The sequence below is a fragment of the Cherax quadricarinatus genome, chromosome 17 (genome assembly GCF_038502225.1).
Source record: "Cherax quadricarinatus isolate ZL_2023a chromosome 17, ASM3850222v1, whole genome shotgun sequence".
Classification (NCBI taxonomy): domain Eukaryota; kingdom Metazoa; phylum Arthropoda; class Malacostraca; order Decapoda; family Parastacidae; genus Cherax; species Cherax quadricarinatus.
This window is the reverse complement of record NC_091308.1, coordinates 18,648,218-18,660,359: the sequence shown is the minus strand read 5'-3', so window position 1 is coordinate 18,660,359 and position 12,142 is coordinate 18,648,218. Positions and strand designations below refer to the sequence as shown.

Genomic DNA, 12,142 nt, shown 5'->3' with positions numbered 1-12,142 from the left:
AAAATGCATGAGAAAATAATACTGGAGAAAGTAGAAGTAGTTTTGATGTGATCCTGGGTGGTCAGTCCCTCAGGTTTGAGGGACTGACCACCTCAAGATTACCTCTTCTCTCTCTCTCCAGTGTTGTATTCGCCTGCACTCTACTGATGAGGTCTATTGCTCAGGCGAAACGTTGCTGCGTTGAAGATAAACAAGTGTTGCAGGTGTGTCTTATGCACCTCTTCCGTGAAGGGTCATCCAGATATAGTAATGTCAGACGATCTAACCTTTAGTGAACACACAAAGTAAATGTTGCCAAGGTTAGGAAGACAAGAGGGCGGATAATGAGTACTCTTAAAACAAGAGAAAATCCGCCAGTAATGGTACTCTTTTAGAGCAACTGTGCTCTCTTTCTTAGAGCACTTCTGTTATCTTGCTTAGAGCACTTCTGCTCTTTTGCTCAGAGCACTTGTCCGCCCTCGCTTACACAACTTTCCTGTCCTAACACCTGTCGTTAAGACACGTCAGATACCTGAGCTAGAAAATAATGTATAAATTATTTACTGCTCGCAAACATTGGAAGCACCTCAGAGCACTCGAAATTTGCTTTTTTTTTATAAAAGAGAAGAAAATTATACAGTGCTCAACACAGAGAAAATGCCAGTCTACACACCAGCACTGAAGTGAGATATAAGAGACGTCTAAAATATATCCAGAAAATTGCAGAGGCGCACATAGGTATAATTAGATATCACGTACTCTGCATGTCTATTCCTGTCCTTCAAGAATCCTCTTTTTCACTGTTCTGTTCTATCCCAGTGTTTCCCATCCCTTTCCTTGCCATAGATTCTGTGAGAAAAGAAAGATCCACGACTCTTCAGCCTTCATTCAACAGATATTGGAAAGGTTTACAAGATATAAGTCTTCCAGAGAAGAGTGGATCGGAAGTACAGGAGGTGTCTGCCCATCCAGGCTGTGATGGTTGTGTGGGTCTGATGAAGCAGTCACTAGGTAACCCTGATCACAGGCCAGGCTGTGGGAGAATACTCAAACCCCCTTAAGTTGCCTGGCCAGGCCGTCCACCTCCCTGCCTCGGATATAAACAATGCTACGCCAGTGGCTACACTGCATTAACATCAAAATGAGGGAACCTTCAGATGCATTCTGCTCTCACACAAGCATATCCGCTCACAGTCTGGTGTAACATTTACGAAATTCCTTAAATAATGATGCTACATTATTTCATCAATGTGGGAAATTCAGCAGAACTGCGATAATTCTGAACAACTACCCCGTTAGCGGTAATTGTCTAGCATGACACGGGACAACTACCGCCAGAAATGCATTATTTCCTCACACATAAACATTATGTTTTTTTTTTATTAAAGTAATATCCCCAAGTACGTATTTCAAGTATGCCGGAGGAGCGGTGGAGGAAGGTGCAGTGCTACACACACATGCTCTCGTCTCACACACTGAGTGTCCGTGGTTCGATCCCCGGCACGTGTGGAAACAGTGGGTACATTTCAAGAAGAGGTACGATAAAGCTCTTGGAGAAGAGATTGGACCTAGTAGAGACCAAGAACCGTGACTAGACCCCTGCAACCAAAAATAGATGAATACACACACACTGGGGCCGGGAGATTCATCACACACATACACACACACACCGGGGCCAGGAGCTATGAATCGACTCCTGCAACCACAGTTAGGTAAGCACACACACACACACACACACACACACACACACACACACACACACACACACATTGCTCCTGGCTCTCACACTCACAGGTCAACAACACAGAACAAGGCAAGGCGGACACTAACATTAATCTTCCCTCTCTGACTTTCTCACGCTTCCTGAAGACACTTGTCGGTAAATCTCAAGCACTTGAATCTTTTATACTAATGATGACCCTTTACCCAACCTCACTTATCTCTCTTGAACAGCTCAGCTCTTACAGAAAATTATACTTCCAGCTGCTGGAAAAAATATATTTCCAGCTGTTGGGAAAATTATATTTCCAGCAGCTGGGAAAAATTAGATTTCCAGCTGTTGAGAAAAATCTAGTTCCGAAAATAATTAAAATTATTTTCCGGAAATTTAATTGTCTCAGCTTATAGTTTGGGTTTAAATTCTCTTTTTTTTTTTTTCTTTTTTTTACAAATGTGTTATTAACGTTGTAAACACAGTGAATGTAATGTGTACTTACAGAGACCATTGAGGTTCTTGGCGCAGATGGGCAACTTCTTCGACTTCTTGAGTTGTGACGTCATGAGGAGGACGACACCCTTGGTGATGACGCCTGACGTCAGCACAACGCCGAACGTCAGTAAGTACGTAAACACCTGCATCAGGGAGGAACGTCAGTGTGTAAACATTTGTAGCAGGAAGACAACCTCAGTCAGCGCACACACACACACACACACACACACACACCCACACACCCACACACACCCACACACCCACACACACCCACACACACTCACACACCCACACACACCCACACACCCACACACATCCACACACACCCACACACACCCACACACCCACACACACCCACACACACCCACCCACCCACACACCCATCCACACACCCACCCACACACCCATCCACACACCCACCCACACCCACCCACACACCCACCCACACACCCACCCACACACCCACCCACACACCCACCCACACACCCCCACACACGCCCACCCCCACCCACACACCCACACACACCCACACCCCCACACACCCCCACACACCCACACACACCCACATACCCACCCACACCCACCCACACACCCACACACACCCACCCACACACCCACCCACACACCCACCCACACCCCCCCCCACCCCCCACCCCACCCCTCCACACACACACACGCAACACACACACAACACACACACACACATATTGCCAGACTCACACATACACTCCCCCCCTCCCCCACCGACATCTCACTCCTTCACCTGATCCCTCCCCTCCCTCTTTCACCCTCCCCCTCCCCACCTCTCCCTCACCCACTTAACCACTTGCTTCACTCTCCTTCCCACTCCCCCTCCCCACTACTCTCCCATATAGCCACAGTTCCTCCTCTACCTCCCCCCCCCACACTCTGACATATACAATACTAACCGAACATACAGAATTACATAGGTTTCCCACTCTGAGGCAATCAGGATAAAACAAAAATGGGTTGCCAGAGAGCAACAAGAAAACCCAAGGGACAGGAGGAGGAAACTGCAAAGGAAGATTGGGCAGCAGAGCTCACAAAAAGGGAACAAGAATGGGAAAAGAAACTAGAAGAACTTAGCATGAGAATGGAAGAGAGGATAGACATGGAAAGCAGGAAGTGGGAGGTGAAAGTCAAAGCAGCAGAGGCCAGGATACAGAGTTTAGAAGAGGAACTGGAAAATCTGAAACAGCCTAAAGAACTAAAGAACATTATGGGATTGACAACAGAGACCGCTACCTCAGCCACAAATAAGGGGACTGTAGGGAAAGGAGGAGCAAAACTGCATGTAGAAGCTCTATCAGTGGAGACTGTAGTAAATGAAAGAGCTAAGCTATATGTGGAGGCCCTAAAAGACCACAACAGAGCCCAGGGAAAGCCGAGATGGGAAAATGACAGGCCACTGAGCCCATGTACAGTAGCTAGTGAAACTGAAGAAAGGAAAGCTGCAACGGAGGAAATCAAATTGAATGAGGGGATACACAGGGATATGCAGTGGGAGAATGAAAGGGTGAGGTCAGTCTTTGTGTATGGGCTACAGGAAGTTGAAGGGGAAACATATGAAGCAAGAAAACAAGGGGAAAAAAAAGCAATTGAAAGCATCATGAAAGTAATCGGAGAAGACGACATGACCCAGCTGGAAAATTTTCGGAGAATAGGGGGGTTTGTAAAAAAAAGAAACCGGCCAGTGAAAGTGACCTTCAAGGCAGAATCGACTCGGAACAGGATACTGCAGGAAAAAGCACGATTAAGGGACATGCCGGGATACAGGAAGGTGTATCTCGACCGCGACAGAACACAAGACGAAAGGCGGAAACTGAGAGAGATGGTACAAAGGCGAAAGGAGGAAAGAGAGGGGATGGAGAAGACAGACAGGAGATCCCAGACACAGGAAGAAGATCAAATACAACCTCCCTCACAGCTTCCTATAGAAGCCTCCCAACCAGGTCAACCCCAGTGCAGCCAAACACTCTAAACCACAACACCCATGCCATATCCAATGCCCCCACCCACTACATTACAAACTCCACCCCCACAGCAACCACCCATAGTTCCTTATCAGGTCTCCCACTTCCCCAACCCCAATACACCTCCCAGACCACAGTCTTAGAAAAGAAGTTGAAGGTATGGTATACAAATGCAGATGGAATAACAAATAAATATGAGGAGTGGCACGAAAGAATCAAGGAGACATCCCCAGACATAATAGCACTCACAGAAACAAAACTCACCAGAACAATAACAGATTCAATCTTTCCACCCGGATATCAAATCTTCAGGAAAGACAGAGGGAGGAGAGGGGGAGGAGGAGTTGCACTGCTCATTAAAAGCCAGTGGGGTTTTGAGAAAATGGAAGGAATGGATGGCACAGGTGAAAGGGACTACTTAGTAGGAACAATCCAGTCTGAGGGACATAAGGTGATAATTGCAGTAATGTACAACCCACCACAGAACTGCAGGAGACCAAGAGAAGAATACGATGAGAGCAACAGAGCCATGGTCGACACACTAGCCGAGGTGGCCAGGAGAGCACACGTGGGGGGAGCAAAGTTACTAGTTATGGGTGATTTCAATCACAAGGAGATTGACTGGGAAAACCTGGAGCCCCATGGGGGTTCCGAAACATGGAGAGCCAAGATGATGGATGTAGTACTGGAAAACCTCATGCATCAACATGTTAGAGACACTACCAGAGAGAGAGGAGAAGATGAACCAGCAAGACTGGACCTTGTATTCACCTTGAGTAGTTCAGACATCGAGAATATCTTGTATGAAAGGCCCCTGGGAGCTAGTGATCATGTGGTTCTGTGCTTCGACTACATAGTTGAGCTCCAAGTGGAGAGAGTAGCAGGAATAGGATGGGAAAAACCAAACTACAAAAGGGGGAACTACTCAGGCATGAGGAACTTCCTTCAAAACATTCAGTGGGAGAGGGAACTGACAGGAAAACCAGTACAAGAAATGATGGACTATGTGGCAACAAAATGCAAGGAGGCAGAGGAGAGGTTTGTTCCCAAGGGAAACAGAAATAATGGGAAGAACAGAACGAGTCCTTGGTTCACCCAAAGGTGTAGGGAGGCAAAAACTAGGTGTACTAGAGAATGGAAAAGGTACAGAAGACAGAGAACTCAGGAAAATAAAGAGATTAGCCGAAGAGCCAGAAATGAATATGCACAGATAAGAAGGGAGGCTCAGCGACAATATGAAAATGACATAGCATCAAAAGTCAAGACTGACCCGAAGCTGTTGTACAGCCACATCAGGAGGAAAACAACAGTCAAGGACCAGGTAATCAGACTGAGGAAGGGTGATGGGGAATTCACAAGCAACGACCGAGAGGTATGTCAGGAGCTCAACACGAGATTTAAAGAAGTATTTACAGTGGAAACCAGTAGGACTCCAGGAAATCAGAACAGGGGGGTACACCAGCAAGTGCTGGATGAGGTACATATAACCAAGGAGGAAGTGAAGAAGCTGCTATGCGAACTTGACACCTCAAAGGCGGTGGGACCAGACAACATCTCTCCGTGGGTCCTTAAAGAGGGAGCAGAGATATTGTGTGTGCCATTAACAAAGATCTTCAACACATCATTTGAAACTGGGCAACTCCCTGAGGTATGGAAGATGGCAAATGTAGTCCCAATTTTTAAAAAGGGAGACAGACATGAGGCACTAAACTACAGACCTGTATCACTAACGTGTATAGTATGCAAGGTCATGGAGAAGATCATCAGGAGGAGAGTGGTGGAGCACCTGGAAAGAAACAAGTGTATAATTGACAACCAGCATGGTTTCAGGGAAGGAAAATCCTGTGTCACAAACCTACTAGAGTTTTATGACAAGGTGACAGAAGTAAGACAAGAGAGAGAGGGGTGGATCGACTGCATTTTTTTGGACTGCAAAAAGGCCTTCGACACAGTTCCTCACAAGAGGTTACTGAAAAAGCTAGAAGATCAGGCACACATAACAGGAAAAGCACTGCAATGGATCAGAGAATACCTGACAGGGAGGCAACAACGAGTCATGGTACGTGACGAGGTGTCAGAGTGGGCGCTTGTGACAAGCGGGGTTCCACAGGGGTCAGTCCTAGGACCTGTGCTGTTCTTGGTATATGTGAACGACATAACGGAAGGGATAGACTCAGAAGTGTCCTTGTTTGCAGATGATGTGAAGTTAATGAGAAGAATCAAATCGGATGAGGATCAGGCAGGACTACAAAGAGACCTGGACAGGCTGCAAGCCTGGTCCAGCAACTGGCTCCTTGAGTTTAACCCTGCCAAATGCAAAGTCATGAAGATTGGGGAAGGGCAAAGAAGACCGCAGGCACAATATAGTTTAGATGGCCAAAGACTGCAAACCTCACTCAAGGAAAAAGATCTGGGGGTGAGTATAACACCGAGCATATCTCCTGAGGCGCACATAAATCAGATAACTGCTGCAGCATACGGGCGCCTGGCAAACCTACGGATAGCGTTCCGATACCTCAGTAAGGAGTCGTTCAAGACCCTGTATACCATTTACGTCAGGCCCATACTGGAGTATGCAGCACCAGTTTGGAATCCACACCTAGTCAAGCACGTCAAGAAATTAGAGAAAGTGCAAAGGTTTGCAACAAGACTAGTCCCAGAGCTACGGGGATTGTCCTACGAAGAAAGGTTGAGGGAAATCGGCCTGACGACACTGGAGGCCAGGAGGGTCAGGGGAGACATGATAACGACATATAAAATACTGCGCGGAATAGACAAGGTGGACAAAGACAGGATGTTCCAGAGATGGGACACAGACACAAGAGGTCACAATTGGAAGTTGAAGACTCAGATGAATCGAAGGGATGTTAGGAAGTATTTCTTCAGTCATAGAGTAGTCAAGTCATGGAATAGTCTAGAAAGTGAAGTAGTGGAGGCGGGAACCATACATAGTTTTAAGGCGAGGTATGATAAAGCTCATGTAGCAGGGAGAGAGAGGACCTAGTAGCAATCAGTGAAGAGGCGGGGCCAGGAGCTATGACTCGACCCCTGCAACCACAAATAGGTGAGTACAAATAGGTGAGTACACACACACACACACACACACACACACACACACACACAAGGTTAAGGAAAATCGACCTGACGATACTGGAAGACAGGAGAGTTAGGGGGGATATGATAACAACATATAAAATACTGAGAGGTATAGACAAGGTGGACAGAGACAGGATGTTCCAGAGATGAGACACAGCAACAAGGGGTCACAGTTAAAAGTTGAAGACTGAGATGAATTACAAGGATGTTAGGAAGCATTTCTTCAGTCACAGAGTTGTCAGGAAGTGGAACAACCTGGGTAGTGATGTAGTGGAGGCAGGATCTATACACAGCTTTAAGAAGAGGTATGATAAAGCTCACCGAGCGGGAAGACTGACTGAGTAGCGGCCAGTTGAAGAGGCGCGGCCAGGAGCTGTGACTCGACCCCCGCAATCACAACTAGGTGAGTACAACTAGGTGAGTACACACACACACACATACACAGCAGCAGCAGCAGCAGCAACAGCAGCAGAGAAGTTTACACGAAGGGACAACAGAAACAACGGGAAGACCAGAGTAAGCTCATGGTTACCAGAACGCATGGAGAGGCCAAAGCCAAGTGTGCTAGAGTATGAAAAAGGTATGAAAGGCAAAGGACCCAGAGTTGAGCCGAAGAGCCAGAAGTGAATATGCAAGGATAAGGAGAGAAACCAGCGGGAATACGAGAATGACATAGCATCAAGCCAAATCTGACCCAAAGTTGTTATACAGCCACATCAGGAGGAAAACAACAGTCAAAAACCAGGTAATCAGACTGAGGAAAGAGTGAAGGAGGGGAGCTCACAGGGAACGACCAGGAAGAATGTGAAGAGTTCTGCTCGCGGTTCAGGGAGGTATTCACATTGGAAACAGAGAGGCTTCCAGGAAACCGAGATGGTAGGGTGCACCAGCAAGTGTTGGACACACTGCACACAACCGAGGTGAAGAAACTACTAGGGGAACTAGATACCTCGAAGGCGGTGGGCCCAGATAATAACTCTCCTTGGGTCCTGAGTGAGGGAACAGATGCACTGTGTGTCACAAACAACAGTCTTCAATAAATCTATCGAACAGTTAGGCATCTTTATTCCGAAACGTTCCGCCTACACAGTAGGCTTCTTCAGTTGCGTACAGAAAAGTTGGCAGGAGCAGTATAGATGTGAAGACGATGTAATTAGTCCATCACTCTTGAAGACGTAGTTTTGAGGTTGAGAAGAGTTTTGTTTGTTCCATGATCTGAAACAATTTGAAGATAAAGCGACAGTAAGGAGACTTATATACTGTCAGAAGGACAGGTGTAGTCCAATAGTAGAAGAAAGAATGTATTCATTGAGAGGTCACGCCCTTCTCCAGGCTGAGGGACTGACCACCCCAAAACTACGTCTTTAAGGGTGATGGACTGATTACATCCTCGTCACATCTCTACTGCTCCTGCCTACTTTTCTGTACTCGACTGAAGAAGCTTGCTGTATAGGAGAAACGCTTCAGAATAAAGATACCTAACGGTTGCACATGTGTCTTACTTACCAACCTGTCGGTATGGTATATCATTTTGATATTCAAATCTATCGAAACAGAGCAACAGCCTGAGGTGTGAAAGACAGCAAATGTAGTCCCATTTTTTTAAGAAAGATGACAAACAGGCTACACTAAATTACAGACAAGTGTCGCTGACATCTATAATATGTAAAGTTATGGAGAAGATTACCAGGAGACGAGTGGTGGAGCACCTAGAAAGAAATAGACTCATACATGACAACCAACACGGCTTCAGAGAAAGAAGATGCTGCGTCACAAACCCACTGGAGCTCTATGACAAGGTAACAGAAGCAAGACGGGGAAGAGACAGAGGGATGGATAGACTTCATCTTCTAGGACTATAAGAAGGCTTTCGACACAGTACCACTGGTTGAAAAAAAGAGCACGCAAGAATAGGAAGGAAAGTACTGCACTGGATCAGGGAATACCTGACACAAAGGAAACAACGTGTGTATGTACAAGACGAGGTATCAGAGTAGTATATGGGTTCCACATGAGTCAGTCCTAGATCTGGTGCTGTTTCTTGTATATATGTGAATGACATGACGGAAGGGATAGATTCAGAGGTGTCCCTGTTCGCATACGCTGCGAAACTAATGAGGAGAATACAAACGGACGAGGATCAGGTAAGACTACAAGGGGTTCTGGACAGGCTGCAAGCCTGGTCCGAGATATGGCTCCTGGAATTGAACCCCAGCAAGTGTAAAGTTATGAAGCTTGGAGAAGGACATAGAAGACCGCAGACGGAGTACAGCCTAAGAGGTCAGAGGCTGCAAAACTCACTCAAGGAAAAGGATCTTGGGGTGAGTATCATATCGAGCATATCTCCTGAGGCGTACACCAACCAATGACTGCTGCAAGCATACGGGTGCCTGGCAAACCTGAGAATAGCATTTCAGCATCTAAGTAAAGAATCATTCACGATTCTATACACCGTGTACGTCAGGCCCATATCTGAGTATGCAGCACCAGTATGGAACCCACACCTGGTCAAACACGTCAAAAAATTAAAGAGAGTGCAAAGGTTTGCAACAAAACTAGTCCCGGAGCTGAGGGGTTTGTCCTACGAGGAGAAGTTAGGGGAACTCAACCTGACAGCACTGAAGGACAGTACTGTCAGGTTGATAACGACATATAAAATGCTGAGAGGAATTGACAAGATGGATAGGGACAGAATGTTTCAGAGATGCGACACAGCAACAAGGGGTCACAACTGGAAGTTGAAAACTCATATGAGTCACAGGGATGTCAGGAAGTACCTCTTCAGTCACAGAGCTGTTAGGAAGTAGAACAGTCTAGACAGTGATGTGGAGGCAGGATCCATATATAACTTTAAGAAGAGGTATGATAAGGCTGTAGGAGCAGGGAGTGAGTGACCTAGTATTGACCAGCGAAGAAGCGGGGTCAGGAGCTATGACTCGATCCCTGAAAACACATATAGATGAGCACACAGATGAGTCACAGGGGTGTTAAGAAATATTTCTCGGCATCGGAGTGGTGACTCGATCATTGCAACCACATACAGGGGAGCATATAAATGAGTACACACACACACACACACACACACACTAAATTAGCAAAAACACTTTCTGATCCTAGAGAATCCTTAAAGGAAACTTAAATATCGCCTCATCGTGTACTGGTTACGTGGGAGGATTACCTTCAGTCGGCACTCTGTTAACAGCAACTAGTCACTTACCTGTAAACAACACTATGTTAACCATGACTAGCTAATTACAGTGCAACTGGTATATTCTGTTGCAACTTCAACTAGTCAATTAGCCGAAATTGTCACTGATAACTAGGACTACCTAATTACAATGCAATTATATTGTAATTACCTAGCTGTAGTTGTTAGCTAGAATTACAACTAGCATTTTACCTGCAGTTGGCATTGTTAACAATTACAACTAGCCAGTTAAATGCAATTAGCACTCTGTTAACAACTACAGCTGATCAACTACACAACGACATGTGTTTCAGTGCGACCAATTCAGCAGTTTTGTAATCATACTGGACAGTGTATGACACGGTACATAGAGACCGCTCTTCTACTATCAAGATAAAAATTCCTTTATATTTGTAAAACAAACGCTGATAAACCCGCATAAGTTAAACCGCGTCGACGTGAGAAGTGATTGCCAGATAGCGTCTTGCTCGGCCTGGTGACCCCACACTGGCCCAAGTTGTGACACATTTCTCACAAATGGGTCGCACGGTGCTACGCAACAATTCACAAGCCGCCGCCGCCGTTCGACCGTAACCCACGGTAACTGGAACAGCAAATACCTCCAGCGGGAGTTTAGAGCAAATGTTCTTGACTTCAGCACTCTGATTCTGGCTCGAACCTCAGAGCGCTCTTGCCAGAACCCCAAGGGCCTTAACTTCAGCCAGAACGAGACGGCTGTAACTACTGCTGTTGCAGCAGGGTTCTTGCGCTTAGTTTGGTACTGACACCTAATATCCTTGGATCCACGAGGAGTACTGGTGATAAAAACGAAAAAAGAATAGACGTTGCGGAACACGCTTTTATTGCGACATTGTTTTGTTCTATCTTATTGTTTATCATTACTTGACTGAGCTGTACACAGAGCGAAACGCTATCCTATTATAAGATTGTTCTACCACCTCTGTAATTCTCTCACCCAAAATCCTTCTGTAACCTATACATTGAAAACTCCCTTTCCCAATTTTTTCCTGTACTCTCTATGTATAAAGGAGTATTTTTTCGTCGTTTCACACACACACACATATATATATATATATATATATATATATATATATATATATATATATATATATATATATATGTCGTGCCGAATATGTAAAACTGGTCAATTAGCAAGAACTCATTTAAAATTAAGACCTTTTTAAAAATTTCTCTTATACGTTTAAAAACATATTTTTTTCATTAATGTTAATGTAAAAAATTTTAATTTTGCACCAAAAGAATCTTAGAAAACTTACCTAACCTTATTATAACAAGAACAATTTATTTTAGCCTAACCCAACTAAATATATTTTAGATTTGTTTACAGTAATTTAATACTAAACAAGCACAGTGAAATATATTTTTCTCGTTAGGTTCAGAATGATTTTGGCGAAATTATTGCATACACAAACTTTCAATTGTCCTATATGGCAAGATGAGCGTTGCTATTTAAGCCAAGATCGCAAGTTCTGCCTATTCGGCACGACATATATATATATATATATATATATATATATATATATATATATATATATATATATATATATATATATATATATATATGCAAAACAACCACTGTGAAAGAATAGAGAAATTCCAAGCGCTTTCGTGACTACTCACATTATCAAGGAACTA

The 12,142-nt window shown here is 44.9% G+C and overlaps 1 protein-coding gene across 9 annotated transcripts in view; it reads right to left on the bottom strand.

The window, feature by feature from the left end:
- Nucleotides 1-12,142, bottom strand: part of kkv (hyaluronan synthase-like protein kkv) — a 176,435-nt gene that overhangs the window by 88,122 nt on the left and 76,171 nt on the right. For all 9 annotated transcript variants that reach the window (XM_070085821.1, XM_070085822.1, XM_070085823.1 and 6 more), the window contains exon 4: nt 2,196-2,331. In XM_070085821.1, coding sequence (XP_069941922.1) covers nt 2,196-2,331 — 136 coding nt within the window. The remainder of the gene's footprint in view (nt 1-2,195; nt 2,332-12,142) is intronic.